Raw genomic sequence first — 25221 nt, 5'->3', positions numbered from 1 at the left:
ATTTTAATATAATATTACATTCGAAATATACCAAAAAATTCTTTCATATACCTAAGGCTATATTTGTTATATCAATATATTATTACATTCAAAATATTCCATACCATTAAATATATAAAAATATACCAAATTGTCAAGCAAGGAAACTGAAACCCTTTTTTATGTCAAATTATTTCTTAAATAATTTCCGTAATTTGTAATTAAATTCAGCCAAACGTTTAGGAATCATAAATACTAAAGCTATTATATATATATATATATTATATATTGATACAAAACAATAGAAAGAAAATTGTTACAAATTTATTTTAGTTCAATGTAGTAATGATTTACATATTGTATTTTATATTTTAAATTATTTTCCTAGGAAGCATTATTTGCTGCACTTAAACCAATTTCTTTTGTTAAAAGCTATTCATCGAAATTGATGAGACATTTGGCATTGTTGCCTCGAGCATGTTATTAATATTCTGTGCTTATTTCTGTGTGATGTTTCATTAAAGTAGCAGAAGAGGAACCAATAAAGAAACTCATAAATATTGTATAAATTGGAATAAGAGCACATTAAAAAAAAGTTCTGCTGCTGCGGTCGTAGTGCAAAAGACGATGTGAAACACGATTTTTATCGTGTCAATAAATAAACAAGAAGCTAAGAGAACATTTTAAGGCCACGCCAAACTTCAAAAGGCAGCACACGAACGAATCGGAACCGTAAAGCGGAAGTAGCTCAACAATTTTCAACACGTTTGTCGGTTCGTATGTGTGTGTGTGTGTGTGTGTGGTCTTTTTTATCACACACTCACACCGGGCGAAAGAGTGAGAAAGGGAGAGAGAGAGACACGCACACAGGGAGCCGACACGGGAAAATCATAAAATTTTAACGAACCTATTGAAAGTTTACACATTGCCGCTTGATTTCGCCAGGAAACGTGAGGCGTGATAGGAGGTGAGGGGCATGGCGAGGGGAGGAGAACTGAAACTTGTGCCTGGGCAAAAGGACATGGCGAAAGTGTGAAAAGCACCATCGAACGGCAAAGATTTTCACACTTGAACATTAAGGAAATTTATGAACACACACACACAAAGCAGAGACAGAGCGAGAGCGACATAGAGAGAGAGAGAGAGAGACGCACATGTTTCATGCATGCGCCCCGAAAAGTATGCTACAGGAAAATTAAACTTACCTATGTAAACAAGACAAGAGGCAAGCCAAGAAATGGTCGCACCCAAGGAGTGTGTGCGAGTGTGTGTGCGTGTGTGTGTGAGCGGAAGAACTGTGCGGAAGTTATGTTCAAACTTAATTTAAGGTTCAATAGCGTAACCAAAGAAAACCGCAAAAACTTTGCAGCGTCGAGCGAGGAACGAGTTTTGTGTTACATAAAATCTTGTCGTTTATTAGATTTTAATAATTCACACGATTCACACAACCAAGCTGAGCTGAGCGGAGTGATGTGTGTGTGTGTTGCAGATACCTGAAGAAGACACATGACAGTCAAGTCGAGCCAAGTCGAAGTCGGAGCAGAAACTGGAGTCAGTCGTTGTCGTTGTTGTTGTTGTTGTTTTTGTTGTTGTTGCTGACGCGTGCATTTGAAGTCAACAAAAAACTAACTTTTATCTAGCAGCTTCCTCTTCCCTCTGCTCATGTGAGCAACGGCAACACTTCAACTCAGTTTCTTTGAGCTACCTCAAGTTTCTCTGGCCCCTCCATCCCTCCCTTGTGGTGCACAAAAAAGCACCCGAAGGTGTGTTTGTTTGCACAACAACAAGAACGACAAATTTGTGGCATATCAGCGGCATGTTGCGTGGCTTGTTGCAACCTCCTCTGCCAGATGCGGTGGCCAGGTGGCCAGGCAAACTGGGTTGCTGCTGGCGAGGATGGATTAAGTGAGCATACGAGTTACGCCAAGAAATGCCACTAAAGGGAATTGATTTGCACAGACGCTCGCTCGCCTTGTCTGCTCTCTTTTTTGCTACTTGCAAGTGTGTTGCAAGTAGTACTTGAGGCTTGCCTGTACGTGGCATGTGCCACAGCTGAAAAAATGGTATTTCACTTCCAATAATAATAATAACAATAATAATAATAATAATAATAATAATAATAATAATAATAATAATAATAATAATAATAATAATAATAATAATAATAATAATAATAATAATAATAATAATAATAATAATAATAATAATAATAATAATAATAATAATAATAATAATAATAATAATAATAATAATAATAATAATAATAATAATAATAATAATAATAATAATAATAAAAATAATAATAATAATAATAATAATAATAATAATAATAATAATAATAATAATAATAATAATAATAATAATCATAATAATCAGATCAAACTTAATCACAAATCCAAATTAAATACATTTCTTAAGCCACGTAATTATTAATATTCACATATTTCAACCAATGTTTCCCATTAAACATATTTGATTTAGAAAGAGAAATTTGTAATGAGCTTTTCACGCTTCCTATATATGGTTATCTTTCCCATTAATGGTAGTTATTTATTCATTTTATTTATGTTAAATCTACAATGAAATACTAAATTTAATTTACACAAAAGAGAGAACTGCTTGCTGAGGCCTTTGTCTCTTTTCTTAGAAGTTATTAATCGTTTTAATCAAAGAAATTGTTTTTAATTTTAGATTCAATTATTATTATCCACAGGTATATTTAAATGTATTTTGACTTACCAAGTGTAGCCTTCGGTATTTTTTTAGTATATTTCCGCTATGTATTATATTTCACATTCAACTGTAGCTTTCCTATTTGATAAACTCGAATTATGATTGTATGAATGATTATTGCAGTTTTCTGCTGTTGGATAAATAATCAATGTTAATTTCGTTTAATCTTTTACTCAGTTCATAAATTTACTTGATTTTCACATGCATAAATAATGCAGTATTCGCAGTCAGTTGACCAAGTCAGAGGCCAGAGCAATCCCATCAATATGAAGTCTCAGCTATTCGAGTTGCTCAAGCTCTATAAACATTTGTTAAACACACTGCAGTTCTTAAGTTTCCAAGTCAAGCCAAAGCCAAGACAGGCAAAAGTATAAATCAGTGGAAAAATGTGCAACTTATGATCAAGTGTTCCCACAAGAATTGCAAACTTTCCATCCAAGTAGCTGCTCTTCTGCTACGTTTTTTTTCCAGCAGCCAGCAGCTAATGTTGTCAGCTTTTGTTTGGATGCCTTTGTTGTCTGTCGAAGGCATCATCGAAGTTATGTGCTGCTCCCCCCGCCTCCCCCGCCAGCCGAAAAAAGGTTATGCTGCAAAAAGTTTGCATAGCTGCGGCCCTGAGACCCTCAGAGAGAAAAAGAGAGAGAGAGAGAGAGAGAGAGAGACGAGTTGACAACATTGACCTTAGACCTGATGGGAAAAGCTAGGCGAGCAGCAAGGCAAAGGCATTGGGATCGAGCTGAACTACGACGACTTCTGGTGGCCTCCACTGTCATCCGGAGATAAGTGCATAAATAGTTCATAAACTATTTGTGCACAACAAAGTTGAAGAGCTGCTGATGCTGTCCATTGTTTGTTAGTTGGCGGCTTCTTTTTTACTTTTTACTGCGTAGATCTTTAAACAGAGGCTAATTGCATTTTACACCAATTAATTCGCTAAGCAAATAAATCGCGCTACGACATCTGCAAATACTGCCACAAAACCAAGAAAAGAAGTCGCATAACGAAATGCAAACAAAACATTTACGTTCAAGGTTGCAAACCAATTTGAATTTCAAATTAACATCGAGCGAAGGGCAAGCAAATGAAATGCTACCACAACTACACAACATTTCGGATAACTCTCGAGATTTGCGACTTGAAACTAAGAATATGGAAAAGGGGCAAGGTGATTGCCTATTGAAATGCAATGCTTACGGGCAGGCGGGGGCGAAGAGGGGGGAGCAAACAAAAAGCATTGCACACAGCAGACGAAATATAAATTGAATTTTCTACTTAAAGACAATGGCTGGCAAATTTTTAAGCAGCCAAGCAAAAGAGTGGAGTGAATGGAAGAGACTTTGTCGTCGTTTGTTATTTTGTCGAAAAATGAAAATATTAATTCCCAGCGGGTTATTTGCGCTCCTTTTGCCAAAAAATGCTGTCGTCGATGCTTGGCGAGCACAGAGAACAGGACAGGACAGGACACAGAAAACACAATGGAAATGCACTGCATAGACGCACTCTAGACATTTGGCTATAGACACAAACGATTGCCGGAAGTGACAGACAGACAAAGACCGAATAACAGACAGTAGAGCGAGAAAGGTAGACAATTTTTAGAAAAAAAAATGATGATGAACAACTCACAAATATCCTGGAAAACAAGAAAGTTCTAAAAAATTACATTTAGTATATGTGTGTTAATAATAATAATTAATAATAATCAATGGTGAGAATTATATTAGATATTAATAATGAATTTACTCTACTACAATGTTATTAAAATATCTTACAAGAAAAATGAGTACAAAATTAATGGTATACAATTTAAAAACAAATCGAAAATTAGTTAATCGCAAAAGAAATTTAAAGCGATGTTCAGTCATCTTATATTCTTTTCATTCTCCTTTATTTTAAAATTCATAAATATAAAAAACAGTTAATATATAAAAGAATTCCCCAAATGAATTACCCAAAGCAAACAGAAAAGTGATTTACTATTTAAATAATTATGTTAATTTGAAGACTATTGAATGCTACTACTTAAATACGAAAAAGTAAAGTATTATATAATAATATTTAGTTTATATAGTAATACTTCTGAAACTTGTATTTCTTTACCCATAAATAATTAATTCATCAACAAAATGTGTTTAGGAAAGTTGAGTACTGAAAAAAAATTAAAGTAATTGAAATTGTTATTTTATTTAAAATGATAGTAAAAAATGTAAAATATAATTATTAATAGAGCAACATTGCATTTAAGAACGTTTAGTTTGTATTCTTATAAATTATAAATAAATATAATACTTATATCGTTATTCTACGAAATATCAAAATAAAATGCAATAATGATTCCAATTTGAACAACTATGAAAGTTTCAATCAAGTCTGCTCGACTGTGAGATGCCCGCTACCCATTTTGAATAAAAACAAAAGAGTAAAATATACCAACAAAATATTTTAAATCTACTAATCGATGTATATGGTATATTAATAATAGAATGGAGTGCTTTACTATTCATAAAATATATAAAACTAATAGGCTATATTTGCTATATCAATAATAAAATGAAAACAGTGCGGTATTATTCATAAAATATACTAAATTTATATATCAAAAATATACTGTCATATACAAAAGGCTTAATTTAGTATATCAAATATATATGCCTAATAATTTAGCAAAAAATATTCTTAAAAAAATTATCATAAAATATATTTGGAATATTTATACAAAAAAAACATCAGTAATATTCATAAAATATTCTGAATAAGTATGTTAATAATAAACGAAAAAGAGTGTTTTACTACTCAAACAATATACTGAATAAATATACCAAAAATACTATAACATACCATAGGCTATATTTGGTATATCAATAATAAAAAACAACAGAATGCATTAGTATTTATAAAATATACAACATTAATAAATCAAAAAATACTTAAATATACCATTTATAAAATATACAAAATTAACATACTAAAACAAAAAACTAGAACATGCAATAGGATAAATTTGGTATATCAATAATAAAAACAAAAGATTGCATTACAGTTCTTAAAATATACAAAATGAATATATCGAAAAAATACTAAGATATACCAAAAGCTATCTTTGGTATATTAATACTAAAAGAGTGTGGTATTATTCATAAAATATAATAAATGAATATATTAAAATAATTCTATAATATACCAAAGGCTACACATCAATTAACTATTCATATTCATTATACAATGGATAACAGGTATATAAATATAGCACAGAAATGGAAAAAAAACTGAATGCAAACATTCATATTATCGCGATGAAGAGAATTTCGAATGAGACTCCCCATCGAAGTGCCCCCTTCTTAGTCAATCGACTGTTGGAAGGTTGCTTTTGTTATGGTTGGGCCCCATTGCAATGGTTTTTCCATTCCATGAGAGGGCGCTCAATCTTTCAATTTAGCAAAAATTAATTTATTACATCAATATTTATGTTTCACTTAAATTATAATGCGTGAATGCAGTCAGCCCCTGTCTAAACATTTTTTTTATTCCATTTCCATTCATTTTGTCGGTCAGACAACAAAAGCAAACAGAGCCATGAACGTGGAATGGGAAGAGAAAGAGAGAGAGAGAGAGAGAGAGAGAGAGAGAGAGAGAGAGAGCAGTGCATAGATAGAATGGAAAATGGGAAATGGAAAATGCGACCGCAATCAGTCATAATAAATATTAAAAATAGCGCATAAAGTCAAACATTGGGGAGCTGAACGCTCGCCACTCAGTCTCACAGCTCTGAGCAGTTAACTGTTAGCCGCTAACAGTTTTCAGTTCTCAGTTCTCAGATCTCAACTCTCAGCTCTCAGTTTTTCAGTTGCATTTGTTGTTGCTGCTGTTTGGAAAAACTTTTCTAATAAAATAGTGGGGATCATGGTTGAAGGGGAGGCGGGTGGGCGTACGTTCGGTCGTTCGTTTTTTTTTTTTTTTTTGTTTTTTAAGGGAAAAGGCAATTGCAATTGCAGAACTTTTGGCATATTCAAAAACCATTTGCCTATCAAAAAGTGTTTCAACAAATATTGACAGACTGCCACAGGGGCGATACCGAGTCGAGTCGAGTCGAGTTGAGTTCCGTTTTAGTCGAGTTGCGTCACAGAGAGTCTCTGTAGGTTCGACAAAGTGTAGCGGGAGACGAGGGGTCGGTGAATGTGCCATAAACTGGGTCGGTTGACTGCAACGAGCGGGTTAGATGAAGAGAATGGGGAGAGTGACTTGATGGGGGGGGGGCGTTTTTTCACGGCTTTTGCTCCCATAATTAGCAGTTAATATTGCATAGCGGCAAAAAGTTTTGCACTCGTCAGCATAGCGCGCAATACTTCTTCTCCATCTCCATCTCCGTCTCCCTCCCAAACCACGCCTTCAAATATGGGCGTCAGTTATATTTCTATTTGCGCTATTTGTCTACAAAAGCGGGAGAGATGGTGAAATTTTTGCGAAATGGAGAAAATTTGTGAAATGCCAAGTGCCAAAGTGGCCTGCGAGTATGGGTAAAAATCTGCCGTTTAATAAGCTCACAGTTTTTGTTTGTGTTTTCCAACACTGCAAACAGGCAAGTGCAAAGGCATTCTGAAGCCGCCTCATATGAGACTCACACACACACACACATGCACAACTCGCTAGCACAAGTCAAACACACACACACACACACACATACACACACTCGCATACTCGCTAACACTTGAGCTTTGCTTGGCCTTTTTTTTTTTTTTTTTTTGTGTAGTAGTATTTTCTCCTACAGTCGAGTGCGCCCTTTGCCACCCCCGTTCACTGCTTCCTGTCCCTTTCCAACACTGCTATTTTGCTCATTTTTTGGTGTCAATGAACAGTTTTAACATATTAGCAAAGTTTCTTAATGTACACACATATAAATATGTTTGATGTGTGTTTGACTACGAGCTGAGTTGAGCAGCCAACTTGGCAACAGAGGCAAACGAAAGGCAGAAGAGCGGTGTCAAGGGGAGAGTGGCAGTGGTGGTGGGAGGGGGAGGGGGCTATGCAGTGTTGTATTGGTTGCTTGTACATTTGTGTATGTGCATGTGTGTGTGTTGTGTGTTAAGTCAACGGCAAATTATGTAAGATGCCATAATGAAAGTCAGCCAAGTGGCTGACTTTAGTGATCCTTTGAACCAAGCCAAGCGGCGCAGCTTAGCTCAACTCTCAGCTCTGCTCTCCGCTCTCTGCTCTCTGCTCTCCCCACTCTGCTTAACAATTCATTTCACATGTTGCCCTCAACCCAAAGAAAGTCCCTGCGGATTGCTCTTTTTATTCTTCACAATTTAATATATGTAAGCTATTACATTTTAAAATATACCACTCAATTACTATTCTTAATTCACATTTCGTGCTTTAAAAAAATACTTAAGAAAAAGTTTAAAATATTTTGACACATTTTTATTATTGAAAACTCAATCTTCTATAATTTCACTTATATTTTGATTTTCTTTAGATGTGATTAGAGCCTTTTCCATTATTTTCTTTCATCTCGTAAATTCTTTATTCTTCAATTGTTCTTTTTAAGCTCAGCTCAGCTATTTGCTTAATAATTCAATTCACATGTTGCCATCAACCCAAAGAAAGTCTTCCTAAAGTTCCCTTCAGATTGCTCTTTTTATTCTTTAACTATATTTTATAAGAAACAACATTTTAGAATACTTCACTAAACCATTATTTGAAAATAAAGAAAACAAAAATATGTAAAATTAAAGTTTGAAATGATTTAAAACATTTTAATTTTTGAAAAATCGTTCTTCGATTATTTTATTTATATTTTGCGTTTTCTTTACATATGCTTACATACTTTTTTATTATTTTCGTTCATCTTTCAAATTCTTTATTATTTCAATTCAAAGAAAGTTGTCCTTTCGACATAATTTTTTTCCTGTGCAACTCGATGTTAAATTCAATAATTAAGAAAGCTACAGTCGAGTTTGCTCGACAATAAACTGCGAAGCATTATTCTTAAAATATACCAAATTAATATACCGAAAAATACTGAAAATACCAAATGTTATATTTGCTATATCGGTATATTACTATTTTTTTAGTATTTTCCGTATATTTTGAAAATAATAGCGCAATATTTTGCCTTTATTAAAAATGGGTAGCGGGTATCTCACAGTCAAGCACACTCGACTGTAACTTTCTTACTTGTTCAATCTAGAATAAAACATTCTTGAATCAAGATTTAAGTTTTATACTAAGATGGTTTTAATTTTAAAATGCAAATTTAGCATAAAAATCTTGATTTAAGATTGTTTCAACCCAAGATTGTTTTTCTAATGATTGCAAAAATCTTAAATCAAGATTTCCCAATCTAGATTTTGTTCTCTCTATGTATGGACAGCTGGTATAATAATACAGCTGAGAGATCCCAAAAACTATTGCTTACTATATCGCAGCCCTCACACACACACACTCACACACTCACGCATCCACACACACACACCCTCTCACCTATGGTGCTTACAAATCAACTCAATAAAAGTAATTTTCGATATTAAATTATCATTTTGCGCAATGCTCTCGTGCAGCTCTAACAACAATCAGACGAAGCCTCCTTCTTAGGAATAACTACAACAATATGAAAGGGGGGCAATACGAAAGCGAAGACGAAGACGAAGGCGAAGAATAGAAGTTAGTTACAACAAAAGCATGTCGTGTCGTGCCATCGCTTAATCATGTCAATGATTTATAACGCTTTCAAGGAGCGCGCCAAAGACTCGAAGTTGTCGACGGCAAAGTCCGCAATGAGGTGAGGAGTCTGTGTGCCCCGTGGGCAGACAGAAAGAGAGCGACAAACAGTATGAGAGAGAGAGAGAGAGAGAGAGAGGAATAGGAAAAGGGGCAGCTGATGACTTGGCAGACAAAGCGAAGCAAAGTATGGGATGGATAGGGAGGGGGGAAGTTTTGTGGTGGGTCGCAACATAAGTTTTGCAGCTACTTATATGATGGCAGGCGAGTCGAAAATTTATCTCACGAGAAATGATTTGGCTCATTATCAACGGCAGCCAAAGTGCACCGAATGCGTACGAAAGAGATGCAGACATATAGCCAGCGAGAGAGAGAGAGAGAGAGAGAGAGGAGCAAACACATCGAACAAACGCATAAATCAACAACAAAAACAGAAAAATGATTTATTTTTTCTGGGGCAAGAGAAAGAGAGAGAACGAGAGAGAGAGAGAGAGAGAGAGAGAGAGAGAGAGAGAGAGAGAGAGGGAGGGAGTCAAGGAAACTTGCCTCGAATATGATTGCTTCTAATAAGAAAAGTGGCAAAAGTGTGTATCACTTGGATAATGCTGACGACGACGATGGGGCAAGCAACAGTGGCTGCCACAATCATTGTGAGTGCTGCTAGGCACAGGCAGAGGCAGGAGAAGGGGCGGGGGCAGGCAAGGTAAACAAAGTCACAGCAGCAACATGCCTGCTTCCAATAATAAAGTAATCAAAGTGATATGGTGTTGAATGGGGAAGGAGCTGCAGCTGAAGCTCAAGCGGAGGCATGCCTCCTCTCATGTTGCCATGCCACACACACACACACACACACACACACATATCGCACAAACATTGTTGTGTGTCCAACTGTTTGCTTTCACTTCTGTCTCAATGTGTGTGCCCTGCGATTATGCCATTAAGATATTCCCCAGCCCCCACTGCCAATCGAATTATGGCCCCTCATCTGACAGGCTTTGTTGCCAGGATAAGCAACAACAACAAAATAATATAATAAAATACCGAACGTAAGCGTATGTTTACCACGATGCTTAAGGAACACAACAATATTGCTGTAAATACTCTTGTTGAACGATTAATCCAGCTACATTTATTGATTACGCGATATTTAAACATTCTTACGTATTTTAAAACACTTTCAAGTTTAGAAAAACAAATTTCAATATGCCACCAAATCTAATTGAAACTATTCAAAATTCCATAATATTTATTTATATACAACACTTAAAATTCTATATTCTCACTCCTTATGTATATATTAAACCATTCCTTGAATTTCAAAATACAACTAAAAAATAATATATTCATTATCTCTAAAATATAGAAAATGGAAACATGCGAGAATACTACTTCAAAATCGAAAAATCCAATGGAAATTAGTTTAAATTTTGTAGATATGTAGTAAACATATACATCTTATTATAAATTAATTATGTGAAATATTAATTTACAATAAGAGCAATTCAATAGTCATAATCTTTGTTTTTTTTTTAAGTTCTTAATCTAAAATTAAACGAACCCTCGAAAGTTGTGTTGATTCCATAAAATTTTAGAAATCTAAAAAAAAATACCAAATCAATATATGAAAAAATACGAAAATATGCCAAGGTCAAAATATGATTAAAGCTAGATAAGTAAAAATAAAAATAAAAGAGAAAATTATAAAAATTTAAGTAGATTCAATTTAGTTGTCGTCATATGCAGAAGATTGTTAATATTATGAATCAACAGACATGTGATAAAAGAAATGAATTTAGCATTTTCACTACATTTTTATATTTCGAAAATGAATTTATTTATATAATTTTACATATCGAATGAAGTGAGTTCATTTTACCAATACGAAATGGATCCCAAATAAAATTATTGATCACATTACATTAAAAGAAAATGTGAAGACATTGTCTCTTAAATTTCTATGCTTATCAATGGCAAGCCGGATGTTTCTAGAATTCTAACGAGACTTTTTTAAAATGGCATTAAACGTAGCATATTTTCGTTTTTGCAAAGCTAGAGCGCTCAATTATTTTTTTATTATATGCAAATCACTTCAAAGAGATCAAATTTATTATTGTACTCCGAAATGAATTATTTAAAATTAATTTTGAAATTGAAGCTAGTTACATAAAATGAAGATGTTAATTATTCACTTATGATATATGACTTTTTAATGTTTAGTTAAAGTTTTAGTTGTGTACCAAGAAAATCTAAAAATTTTTGTGTTTGTCTAACTTTTAAGGTAGTAAGTTTTTTTTTAAATGAGTAGCTTAAATTTGCAGATTAAATATATTAACACCATCCAAGACGAATCTTTGTCTTTGTGTTTTTGCAAAACTATTTATTTGTAAATTCATAATTGAATATTGATTGTTTTTCGCTTTGAATAATATTTGATTGTGTGTTGGTTACATCGTTCTGTCTGTTACGAACATTTTTTAAAGGCAGCGAGTATAAAAATAATATATTCTGCTCTTGATAATTGATTTCAATTAATTCATTCATAACATAGTTTACAAAATATTCCACATACAACTTTCCGAGCTTATTCCAAGCATGCTCAGCTCTCTATAGTAAATACCTTTGCTCTATCTTAAGACAAACAATACACTTCACGAGAAACAAAGCGAAGCCAATCTTCGAAGTTTACCTGTCCCATTTCATCGAAAACTCCATAGAACATATGTTTTGTCTGTCTTTCTATGTATGTGTGTGTGTGCGGTTGCAGTGCAGCACTCAGCCCATAAATAGTTGCTTAATTACCTTCTCAAGTGCCAAGTGCACTCATTCCCTCGGCGACCACGAAGCAAAAAACTTGTCGAAACAAAGCTGCAAAAGAAAGAAACTGTAAAGGGCGTGGAAGGGGGAGGAAGGGCGAACCAACTGAAAACATATGCCAAAACACCGATTGCAATTAATCTTGTGCATGTTGAGAGCGAGTTCCCTAAGAACTTCAGTTCCAACTCGTAGTCAAAGTCGAAGTCGAAGTCGAAATACACACCACGCATCTCCTTGCGGCTGCAGTTTTTGCAGGTGGCAAAGCTTCCTCTGTTTATTGGTAAACAACACAAGTTTTCGCAGCAGAAAGAGAGAGAGAGAGAGAAGGAGATAGTGGACAGAGAGGTGTGTGTGTGTGTGTGTGTGTGTGTGTGTGTGTGTGTGTGTGGGTGCTGATCTATTGTCTCTTCTTCTGTTGGCAGCACAAACTTTTGCTGCATACTTCAAGGCGCAGCCAAATAGCTCGACGTGTTTGCCTGTCTCTTTGTCTGTGTGTGTGTGTGTGTGTGTGTGTTTGCCTGTCTCCCACTCTACGTACGTATGTGTGTTATAGACATTTGTGAGGTATCCCTTAAATACCAATTTATGGCACAAGCAGATAAAGTCCCAAATCTGCACTTAATCTTTAGCATTGTTTAATTTCGACTCATTGAGTTAGCGCCGCCAAAAATGCTCCACACACACACACACAGACACACACACACGCATACGCATACCTAAACAAACAGGCAAGCCACAAGCAGTGGGCGTGGCACGCCCCCTTTCCACAACAGCAACAGCAGCAGTAGCTTCAATGGAGCTTGGCATTGTTCAAAGGCGCGCGCGCTTTCAGTTGCTTGGAAAATAAATCGTCGTCGACGTTAACAATGTGTGTGTGCGAGTGTGCGCGTGGTTGTGTGTGTGTGTGTGTGGGTGAGTGCCTTAGTTGGCTATATGTGTGTAATATTCGATGCTTCATTGCAACCGCAGCAACAGCAACGACAGTTCAACAGGCTGCGTCCTCTTCGCATGCCCCGAAATCCAATTCTCCCAAAGTTGTTTGCTGCTGGCTGCAAACTTACAACTTGCGCGTTATTTCCTGCCACACACACACACACACACACATCGTAGATGAGAGCTACCTACCCCCTCACACACACACACACGCACACACACACACACTCACCGTAACCGCAATGCCCTGCGTACTTAAGGTGTTAACGCAAAAGCTTGACTCATAAAATATTGAAAAAGCCGCAAAAACTTTGCACCAAAAAACGTGGCAAGCAAACGACGCTAGAACTACACACTTTCCCCCCTTCCCCCTTCCTTCCATCTCTCCACCTGTTCTCTATTAGTCTTAACCAAGGCTAAAGAAATGCAAGCAGCCAAAAGAAAAAACAACACAACAAAAAACATCAACGAACAACGTATCCAACAACCATAAAGGTCGGAACCCCAAATTGAACGGTTAAGTGGCGAACGGCAAAACTTTTTCACCTGCCTCCGCTTTTCCCCCTTTCCCCCTGCACCTCACCACAGACTCAGAGTCAGCCTGATCCGCTCCTGGAGGTTTTGGCACTTTTGACTAAATGGATTTATTGACTTATTAGCACTATTCGCAACGCCTGTGCTTCCTCAACAAGTTAATTGATTGCCTTCGCATTCGGCTTCACTCTGCGTTCGACTCGACTATGAAAGCTTTGAAAACATTTTAAGTTACGAACAAATTCAATTATCATGTCTTATTAACTAAAATGTGTTCATTGTTAGTATTGATATTTTTACACACGTATGTACATAAATAATGATAAATATTTATTTTGCTGAGAATGGGGGGAGAATGGGGGGAAGCATACAGGTCAAAGTGTCTGATTGCATTCAACTTGGTGAATGCCAGCATGATTCCTGTCACTGCTTTCTTCAAGCCGACGCACTACCTCCACGTGGTTCTCCCTGGATTGTCGCTCGACAACCGTTGAGTGGCAAACTAAAGCGCGCGACGAGAGTCCTAACTCTACAAACTAGGTTTTGGCGTAGGACTTGGAGTCCACCCATGCAAAACACAATTTCAGTGAAGGAAGCAAGAGAAGCCTCGGAAAGGAACCGATCTAACGTTGACGACCATAGCAAACGTAAAAAGGACAATGATTTGAGAGTATGCACTTGGAACGTACGAACTTTGTACAGACCTGGTGCTGCTCAACAACTAGCAGATACCCTCAACAAATGTAGGGCTGACATCACTGCTATCCAGGAGATGCGATGGATAGGACAAGGCTGCATAAAGAGGAAGAACTGTGACATTTACTACAGCTGCCATCCAGAACGGCATGAATTTGGTTGTGGTTTCGTTGTAGGTGCCAGGCTGCGGCGCCGAGTCTCTCACTTTCGGCCAATAAACGAGAGAATTGCAACGATCCGAATTACTGCCAAATTCTTTAACATCAGCCTGATATGCGCACATGCCCCAACGGAGGAAAAGGACGATGCCACCAAGGACGCTTTCTATGCGGAGCTCGACCGAGCTTATGGCCGCTGTCCTTCCCATGACATTAAAATTCTCCTCGGGGATTTTAATGCCAAGGTAGGACGAGAAGACATCTTTGGTGCCACCGTCGGGCGATTTAGTCTACATGAGACCACCTCGAGCAATGGTCTCAGATTAATAGGCTTTGCAGCTGCGCATAATATGGTAGTTCGTAGTACCGGATTCCGTCATTTGGACATCCATAAGGCATCTTGGCTCTCTCCCGATCGACTGACCAGAAATCAGATCGATCATGTTGTGATCGATGCAAGGCACGCATCTAACATACTCGACGTACGATCCTGTCGGGGTCCCAACATCGACTCCGACCATTATCTTGTTGCAGCTAAGATTCGCACACGGCTATGTGTGGCGAAGATTGCACGTCGAAGTGCGTTAAGAAGGCTGGACATCGGAAAGCTGCAATCACAACAGGCGAAGAATGCATTCTCCACTCACGTCTCGGGGCTATTAAGCCGAGCACCTTCAATACCTCAAGACATAAGCGATATGTGGGCGCTCATATCTCACTCCCTGCGAGCTTCGGCAGAAGAGGTGCTTGGATTCCAGCGTCCTATAACAAGGAATCCATGGTACGATCAGGAGTGTCGTGACGCAACAGCTGCAAAGGACGCCGCCTACAGAAGAACACTGCAGGCTGGGGCGACACGAGCTATTGTGGACGTCTACAGGTTGAGAAGAAGATACGAAAAACGCCTTTTCAGACGCAAGAAGAAAGAGCAGGAAAGCGCGAGAGTGTGAGAGCATAGAGAGCAGCAGATGCAGAAATGAAGCACGTAACTTCTACCAGAGGGTCAAGCGTCTGACCCAAGGATTTAAGTCTGGTGCAGTGGCGTGCAGGGACGATGATGGAAACCTTGTCACAGAAGCAGAGGTCGTGCTGAGGTTATGGAGGGATCATTTTTCGAGTCTGTTATCTGGCTCAAGCACAGACTCTGAAGATTATGATCCACGAACCCCAATCTATGGCACTGATATTGAAGTGCCAATCCCAAGTCATATCGAAGTCAAGGATGCAATCCAACGGCTTAAGAACAACAAGTCTGCAGGTGCTGACGGCCTGCCGGCAGAACTGTTTAAGGCAGCTGGTGATATGTTGGTAGGGAGCATGCACCAACTAATCAGCAAGATATGGCTCACGGAGAGCATGCCCGAAGATTGGAATCTCAGCATGATCTGTCCCATCCTGAAGAAGGGTGATGCCACGGTGCGCACCAACTACCGCGGAATTAGTCTTCTTCCAGTTGCGTACAAGGTCCTAACGAGCGTATTGTGTGAAAGACTGAAACCCCATGCTGAAGCACTGATTGGACCTTATCAGTGTGGGTTCAGGCCTGGCAAGTCCACTGTTGACCAGATTTTCACCTTGCGCCAAATCCTGGGAGAAGTCTTACGAAAACCAGATCGACACGTACCATCTCTTCGTCGACTACAAAGCTGCATTTGATAGCCCCCGGCGAGATCGCCTATATGCCGCCATGTCTGAGCTTGGTATACCAGCAAAGCTGACTAGACTTTGCAGAATGACATTGAGCAACACCATCAGCTCTGTCAAGGTAGGATGTGGCCAATCCGAAACCTTTACTACCAAGTGTGGCCTCAGACAAGGTGACTCGCTGTCTTGTATACTCTTCAATATTTTAATGGAGAGTATTATAAGAAAGGCTGGTGTACATCGGACGGGCACGATATTAACCAACAGATGTGTCCAGCTCCTTGGTTACGCTGATGATATTGATATCATTGGCCGCACCAAGCGTGATGTCACAGGAGCCTTCGGGGCTATTGAAAAGGAATCAGCAAAAGTAGGACTAGCAGTTAACATGGAAAAAACAAAGTTTATGGTGTGCTCTAGCAGAGAATCGCGGCGTCTTGATTCTCAGCTGACTGCAGAAAACTATAGCTTTGGGTCCGTCAAGGAGTTTATTTACCTAGGCACTGCTATAACAAGCACAAATGATGTCAGTCTGGAGATTAAGCGGAGAATAACACTTGCCAACAGGTGTTACTTTGGGCTCAGTAGGCAGTTTAATAGTAGAGCTCTCTCTCGACGCACAAAAACCACACTCTACAAGACGCTCATTCTTCCAGTACTCTTATATGGTGCGGAGTGCTGGACTGTGACGCAGTCAGATGCAGCTGCTCTTGGAGTGTTCGAGAGGAAAATTCTTCGCAAAATCTTTGGTCCAATCTGCGTGGACGATGTTTATCGCATCCGATACAACCACGAGCTGTATGAGCTATACGGCGATGTTGACGTGGCCAGTCGAGTGAAATCTCAAAGACTTCGCTGGCTGGGCCACGTTGCCCGTATGGATGAAGATGCTCCGGCTCGTAAGGTGTTTGATGCGATGATTGTTGGGACACGAAGGAGAGGACGACCCCGAACGCGTTGGCAGGACCAGGTGATGGATACCCTGTCCACACTTGGTGTTACCAACTGGCGAAGGCGCGCTCAGGACAGAGCCGCGTGGAGGCACATCGCGCTTCAGGCTGAGACCCGATAAAAGGGTTGTAATGGCCACATAATAATAATAATTTATTTTGCTGAATCAAATTGCGTTCAAAACGAGGTTAACAATAAAAGTACATTTAAAGCCCTTCCAAAACATTTTAAATTTCTAACAAATTCTATTAAAGTTTTTTATTAACCAAGGCTTTTTCATTGTTAATATAATTTAAAACCATTTAAAGTTAATAGTATTATTTTTTGTATTTTATGTCATTTTAACAACAATACAAAACTTGTTTATGTTTCATCTGAATTTTAAAATTAATGTCTGATTTAATTTTCGATGCCATACAAAGTCACTTAAAATTTCATATTGACCAAAACTTATTCATTGATAAAATTATATATTATAATATTAAAATCGAGAGTGCTCGTCTCGACTTTCAGACACTCGTTACACATATTTTAAAATATACCAAATCAATATATTGAGTTTACTAATATATACCGAAGGCTGGAAATAGTATACCAAAAGTATACAAAATATACCAAAAACGAGTAAGAATGCTACAGTATAGTGTGCCCGATTAAGCGATATATATATACTGAAAAATACTAAAATATGTCGAAGTCTAGAATTGGTTCATCGATATAGTACTACGTTCAAAATATACCAAAATGCAAAATGCAAAAGTATACCAAATATACCAACAACAAAAAAAAATAGGAAAGCTAAAGTCGAGTGTACTCGACTATGCTATACCCGCTAGAATTACTATTACTAGTACTACATTCAAAATATACCGAAAGGTATAAAATATACCAAATATACCAACAAAAAATATACCACTATATTTTATAGTCTCTAAAATCTTGGTTATATGACATATTTCTTACAAATTATATTTTTGTTATTTAAATAAATATTGTACATTATTTATTTTATTTAGTGCACTATTTTTTAGGCAAATAGGCTCTTAGTTGTTTTGGCTGACAATCTGGTATATTTAGTATTACTCAAAATATACTATATATATATTTAAAAATTTATATGAAGAAGAATATTTATTTAAAAATAATACCGCACCCTTTAACTATTATTCCAAATATGTAGCGGGTATCTCGCAGTCGAGCACACCCGATTTCATACACGTTTTTAAGATTTCTATGGACTTTTTCCGATTTCCGATTTTACTTCAGTAAAAACAAAACTGTTTATGTTTCCGATATCTGTTTACAAATTTCAGTTTTAAGCTAACAATGTCATTAATGTTTGCAATAAATTTGTGAATAAAAATGATTTGCTTTAGCAACAGTTGCTCAACTAGTTACAGTGCTTGGGGTAGCTGCCAGCAGTTGAAATAATTCATCAAATTATACAAATTTGCCATATAAATGTGTAATACAAATTTTTGCAGACGGCAGGCAAAACGAGCCGAAGGAGAGATAAAAAAAAATATCATAATAACAACGAACGAACGAACGAACCAACAAAAAAGAAAAAAGGGCAGAAACGGCGGAAATTTAAATTACCTGTGCCGTAATTACACAAAAGAATATGCCAATAAAAATGACTTATGTATCAATTTCCTTTACGACGACGACGTCGACGACGACTTCGCAGGACGAGGACGCAACGAGGACAACGATGATAATAATAAAAGCAGCGGCAGCGGCAACGTTGAGGCACAAAGCGAAAATTTCAATTTTATTTTTATTGCCTTATTGTGTATCAAATATTTACAATTATTTGCCATGAGCCATGAAAATGAGCCATTCAGCCAGACAACGACAGAGGGTGGGCGATGGGCGGTGGGTTGGTGGGTTGGTGGGCGTGTGCATGCTGATAAATTCAAATAAATTGTGCAGTGTAACCAAGGTGAAAATGATAGCAAATTCCCCGCACAAGCGAACAAGCTACGAGTAAGCTAAGCAGGCAGGCAAAAGTTTTCGATCAAAGAGCGAAGGAAAATTGCATGGAAAATGGCTTCAGCTTTAGCTTCTGCTTCTGCTTCTGCTTCTGCTTCGGTGTCTGTCTCTTTATCTGTGTCTGAATTGAGGCTCAGCGCCGCGCCACTTATTCATGGCATTAAAATTTTATTTTAATGTCATCGAGTCGTTGATTTACAGGCAGCAGCCACTGTAGCATGTGAACTCCGTGAAAGATTCATCCGAATATAATTTTAATAATATTTTATTGCCTTCGAAAAAGTGGTAATAGCGCGTAAAATGCCAAAGTCAAAGCCAGAATAAAAACCGAAATGAATGCCAAAGCCAACTGTAATATTTGCTGGCATTCAGAGCACTTTTCACTCTTGGCTTCCTTCCACACTTCCACACTTCCCACTTTCTGTGGGTAAAACGCAGTTAAAGTGACGACAGAACTGCAACTTCGACAACATTTTAAAGTAGTTGATGTATTCAGGATAGTCACAATTTACTTGCGATTAACATAACGAATAATTTAAAATATTTTCAAAATATATAAATAATAAACATAATAAAAATATATTTATATTTTTAATATTTTTATATGCTATACTTTTTATTTAAATATTTTACAAATTAATGATTTTATTTTTATTTTAAGTAAAAAAAACCAAATTGCTCCGTACTTTTTACTTATGTTACTTCATTATTGTTTCATTATTACTTTTCTAATCAATGTTACTATGTAACATTTCAAATACTTTAACCTAATGACTTAATTCAATATCTACATTATTTTCTAAATTGTTAAGACAATACCTAAGTAAAATTATTACTAAATAATACTGAATATAATATACTCTCATATCCAAAAAAAAAAAAAAAAAAAATACCATGTTGATTATGCCAATTTTATTATTTATTTCAGTTTTCAATCAATTTAATTAAATTAAAAGTTAATTTAATTATTTTCTATATAATATATAAGATAATAATTTAAACTTAATTAAGATAATATCTGAATAAAATTATTTTTAAAAATATTATTATATAAAATACTACTTTCGTATACAAAATTCTTAAATTTTTCTAATTTATTTTAATGTTCATTAAAGTCAATTAAGTGAACTTTAGTTAATAGATTCAAAATTGTAACCTTTAAGTGAAATTAGTAAGTTTATATAATTTCTCAACTATAAACAAAGAAGAAAGGAAAACTAAATTCAACTTAAAATCTAGTTGTTCTTAAATTCTATTTAAATTATACCGAATATCTAAATAACTCCCCAACTCATCAACTTAAAAATGCATCATAAAAACATATTGCAAAAGTTCGCATCTATCCTTAACTGAACTGAAACTGAACTTTTTCGAAATTTAAGCACTTCCATATGTAATTGCAATTTACCTTCTGCTTTATTCTCAGCAAAAGCATTTATTGTTATTACCAATATTATTGGGCTTAAGTAATGATGATAAAAGCAACAACAAAAATTATCATTTCTATTGATTTTGGTTTCATCCTTTTCAGCAATTGGTTCTGCTCTTCAAAGGTACCAAACTACCATCCATTGGTATCTCATTATCACATCTATTTGTTTGTTTGTTTGTTTGTTTGCTTGTTGGTTTGTCTGTTTGTCTGTTTGTAACGAGTTCTCAGACTTCAAGTTGCAATCGCGTTTGTGTTCAGATTATTGTTATGGCGTCTGGATGGTGTTTCGGAGAGGGAGAGAAAGTGTAGTTCAATTAACAACTGTCGGTGTAAGTATTCTCTGCGATGGATCCATTATGTCTAGTGGTTTTTCTTGGCCAACGCACAATTTCAGTTGCAATTTTTGTCTGAGTCGAATTGAGAATCTCGTTAAATGTAATGAAATGAAGCCATAAGAAGGTTTAGCCATCCTGTCGACTGTTCAAATTTATGTTAGCTGCAATAAAATAAATACGGGCAAATTCCAGATCTGTAAAATCCAAATATTAATAATCATAGATTGAAGTGAAAAACACTAGATTTTATACGGAAATCTAGGTCGAGAAGGAATGAAGAAAATATGAATGAAATTCATTTCTACAATTTTTAAACCTTTATAAATACAATAAGTAAATGCTGTAGGAGATTCTTATAGCATTTTTAACAGCATACAATAATACCAATATTTTTTTTGATTCCTTAAAATAGATGTGAATTTATTGAAATTATTTAAGAAATACTTTTATATGAGCATAAACACCTACTTACTACAGGCCTTTTGGCACTCTTTGGTATATTTTGAATGTACTATAGTACTGTTGCAAAATACCTATATTTGCAGTAGTTTTGTGGAATATTAATTTGCTACATTTTAAATTTAATACCGCATTATTTTGCTTTTATTCAAAGTGGGTTGCGGGTATCTCACAGGCGAGCATACACAATTATAGCTCTATCTCTTATAGTATCTGAGATCTAGGAGTTCATACGGACGGACAGACAGACGGACATGGCTAGATCGTCTCGGCTGTTGACGCTGATCAAGAATATATATACTATATAGGGTCGGAGATGACTCCTTCTACCTGTTACATACATTTCCTGCCGGCACAAAGTTATAATACCCTTCTACCCTATGGGTACCGGGTATAAAAAGACAAAGTAAATTCAGTAAATATCTCCAATTTCTAAAACAAACTTAAATTAAAAAACAATTGGAGAATGCGTTCTTTAGTATATAGTCCGTTGACAAAGGAGATATATTAATACTCCAAGGACTTCACTAAAGCTGAGTTGGAAACTTTTTAAAGTGAACAAAAAATAGAATTTAATTAATTTGAATGCATGGTCTGAACCTAGTGAGTGGATTGGAAGTTTTCATTACTGAATTAACACTCAGATTATAGATTTATTAATAGATAATTACAAGATATTGAAAAAGAGGATAAATTCCAATTCCACAATTCTCATATCAAAATTATTTAATGTTCGGCACTTATAAAAATTTCTGTGAAAAATTTGGCTGCAATCTGATAAAAATTGTAAAAGTAATCAATAATAAATAAGAAATAATAATATTATATGGCAAACACCAGCTGCTGAGTCCATGTCTGAGCTTCTTTGGTGGACAATCTGTTATATGTTTAATGCAAATAGTATATCAATATACCAAATGTATATACATATTTAGGTATTTTTTAGAATATTAATATTTTAAGAACTATTTTGCTATTATCGAAATGGAATAGCAAGTATTTTACACTCAACTGTATCTTTTTTACTTGTTTTTTTTTTATTAAATTTGTTTATCCTGAGCTCAACCAAAAGAGGAAGCTAGTGAACTGATTATTTGACAACTTTTACAACATTCGATATGAAATTTCATAGATTTCGCAATAGAATGGATTTTGGGCTACTCGCAGGGAAGAGCTGTTTAGATAACATTTTAGTTATAGATTCGAGGTGACAACCAGTTGCAGAGTTGCAATCGATAAATTAAAGAAACGATTCGCAGGCATCTAATGAAAATGGCGTCTTTTCATTTCATTTGCGTCACTTTCCTTATTTTTTTAAAATATTTTTTAAGCAATATTTATGGGCATTGTTTTTTATACACACATTCTTTTTGTTGCTTCTTTGGGGCTTCTTCTTCAGTTGGTCACCAATTAATTTTTATTTATGTGCTTTGCGTTTTTAACTTCGCTTCGTTTTTTTTTTTTTTTTTTTTTTTTGGTTGTCCCCCTTATCAAACAAACAGTTGGCAAAATGATAAATGCCGTTGCTTTTGTATATGTCCCGGCAGCACCCTTGCATCAGCCACCCCACTCCATCCACCTCCCGTTCCCGTTCCCGTTCCCCTTTCCCATCCCCTTCCCCTCACCACTTTTCGCTTCTCAGTCCCAGTCGCAGTCGAACGCGGACCAACCATTTGGTAATTTAATATTTTTCCAGCCAAAAGAAGAAAGAAATCCAAAAAAAAAGCAAGTATAAAAATTACAGCTAAGTGTGCTCGACTGAAAGATACCCGATAGCCATATTGAGTAAAGGTAAAGTATAGCGGTATTATTCTTAAAATATACCAAATTAATATACCGAAGTATGACGTATGGTATATTTGGTATGTCTATTTACATTCAAAATATACCATAGACGACTAAAATATACCATATATGTTGGCGTGTTTTCCCATCCAAGAGTATTTATTCATGAACTTTTACTATTTTTATCTGATCACAACCCAATTCTTGGCAATCATAAATATAATTTTTGGTATTATCGTATGCACGGAAGTGGGCGTGGCAACAATTTGATACTAACTTGATTTGCGTGCAATAGTAAAAAGTGCTGTCGAAAAAAATTATATCTCTATCTCTTAATGTTTCTGAGATATAGGTGATAATACGGACGGACAGACAGACAGACGGACATGGCTATATCGTCTCGTCTGATGAAGAATATATACTTTATGGGCTCGGAGATGCCTTCTTCTTGTGCACAAAGTTAGAACACCCTTTTACCCCACCGAGTAGCGGGTATAATGAATGAACAACTCGGAGAGTATATGAGAAAAATGATATTTGAGCGGAGAACGCGCTGCTAAAAAATGACAATTTTTAATTATCAAATGCGTTTAATGATAAAAATTGTTTATTGCGGGTATGAGAGGGTTTGTATTTTCTTCGTTTTTTTTTCGTATTTTGTGTAAGCGGAAGTCGGATTGGGAGTTAAGAGTACATATTGTGGAGATGGGCGACAGAATAAAGGAGAGTGGGGAGTGTCGAGAGTGTGGAGAGAGTGGAGAGGGAGGGGAAAGAAGGGAATGTGGTTTCTACTTGGCCGGCGCTTTGCGTCTTGGCTTTTAATTTATGATTTATTTGTGTGGGTGGCTCGCCTATAATAATTAATATTGCACACAAGCAAAAGACACTGCTGCTGAGCAACACAATCCCTCAGGAGTGTGGAAGACGAAAGGCAAAAAGGCGAAGAGGAGGTAACAACAACAACAACAACAACAACAACAACAACAACAGCTTCAACGTGCGAGCAAACGCAATTTTTTCATAAATCTTTTGCCGCGACGTCGTGGCAGTAAGTGCAATGTCATTGAGGCAGAAGTGGCAGCAAGTAGCGCGGGGAATAAGCAACATAAATACATACACACACATACACACACACACCACATATGTTAGCAGGCCAAAAGCAAGTGTCGAGTTGACGTCTTTGCAGCTTTCTCGTTGTCGTCGTCGTCGTCGTCTTGAGCCGAGAGCAAGGGCAAAGCAAAAAAAATTAAAAGTATTTCTCGAATTATTGTTAATGATGATTAAAAATATGTGTACCTACATATAGTACATAATACACACAGCACACCTCAGCACACACGCACGCACACACACAAACACTCGGGTTTCCCCTCAGCTTATTCGGTTTTCTTTTTGGCTTCACGTGTTTCACAAACACATTTTCTTTTGCGTCCCCAAATGTCCTCGACTTCCTTCAGCTTTGACTCGAACCGAGCTGGGAGCAGACTCAATAACAATCACTGAAGTAATGTGCGAATGGATCAGGCAACTTCAGAGCACTTCGAGTCTTAAATCTTCTAACGAACCAGCGACATTGCTCAGCATTAAAAGCTAAGAACAACGATTGTCAAGAAACATATTCTATTGAATCTATCTTTAAGGAACAAAACAAAAGTTCTTCATTAATTTACTGACATTTTAGTCAGGTTTTTGATTCTTACAATGATTATTATATAGTGAGGTTAAGGTTGATGATTATGATTAAAGCGCTGTTCCCAGATGACATACTGACATGCAATATATTTCGCAAATAGCATTAATTAATGAATTAAATTTCACAAGTCCTTTTGTTGAAGGAGAAGTGCTTCACAAAGATTGCAAAAAGCGAAATAATAAAGAATAATACCGTTCTGCTTAGCTTTTACCTTTTACTGTCAATCACACTCGATTGTAGATATCTTACATTTCTTTACTTATTTTAAAAAATTATGTATATAATATATATATATAATCTGAATGGTATTTGTGACAAGTTGCAAACTGAATTTTATTTCATTTTGAAATTTATGCCTGAATT

The 25221-nt window shown here is 36.2% G+C and overlaps 1 protein-coding gene across 1 annotated transcript in view; it reads left to right on the top strand.

The window, feature by feature from the left end:
• LOC127565328 (uncharacterized) overlaps positions 1-17280 on the top strand; it is a 31697-nt gene extending 14417 nt beyond the window's left edge. The window contains exons 2-4 of the mRNA XM_052003338.1: positions 14674-15508; positions 15564-16021; positions 16095-17280. Of these exons, the coding sequence (XP_051859298.1) occupies positions 14674-15508; positions 15564-16021; positions 16095-17280 (2479 nt within the window). The remainder of the gene's footprint in view (positions 1-14673; positions 15509-15563; positions 16022-16094) is intronic.
• The last annotated feature ends 7941 nt before the right edge of the window (positions 17281-25221 follow it).

Source organism: Drosophila albomicans, chromosome X (genome assembly GCF_009650485.2).
Source record: "Drosophila albomicans strain 15112-1751.03 chromosome X, ASM965048v2, whole genome shotgun sequence".
Taxonomy (NCBI): Eukaryota; Metazoa; Arthropoda; class Insecta; order Diptera; family Drosophilidae; genus Drosophila; species Drosophila albomicans.
Note: the sequence above shows the minus strand (reverse complement) of the source record. Positions and strands in the feature narration are given on the sequence as shown.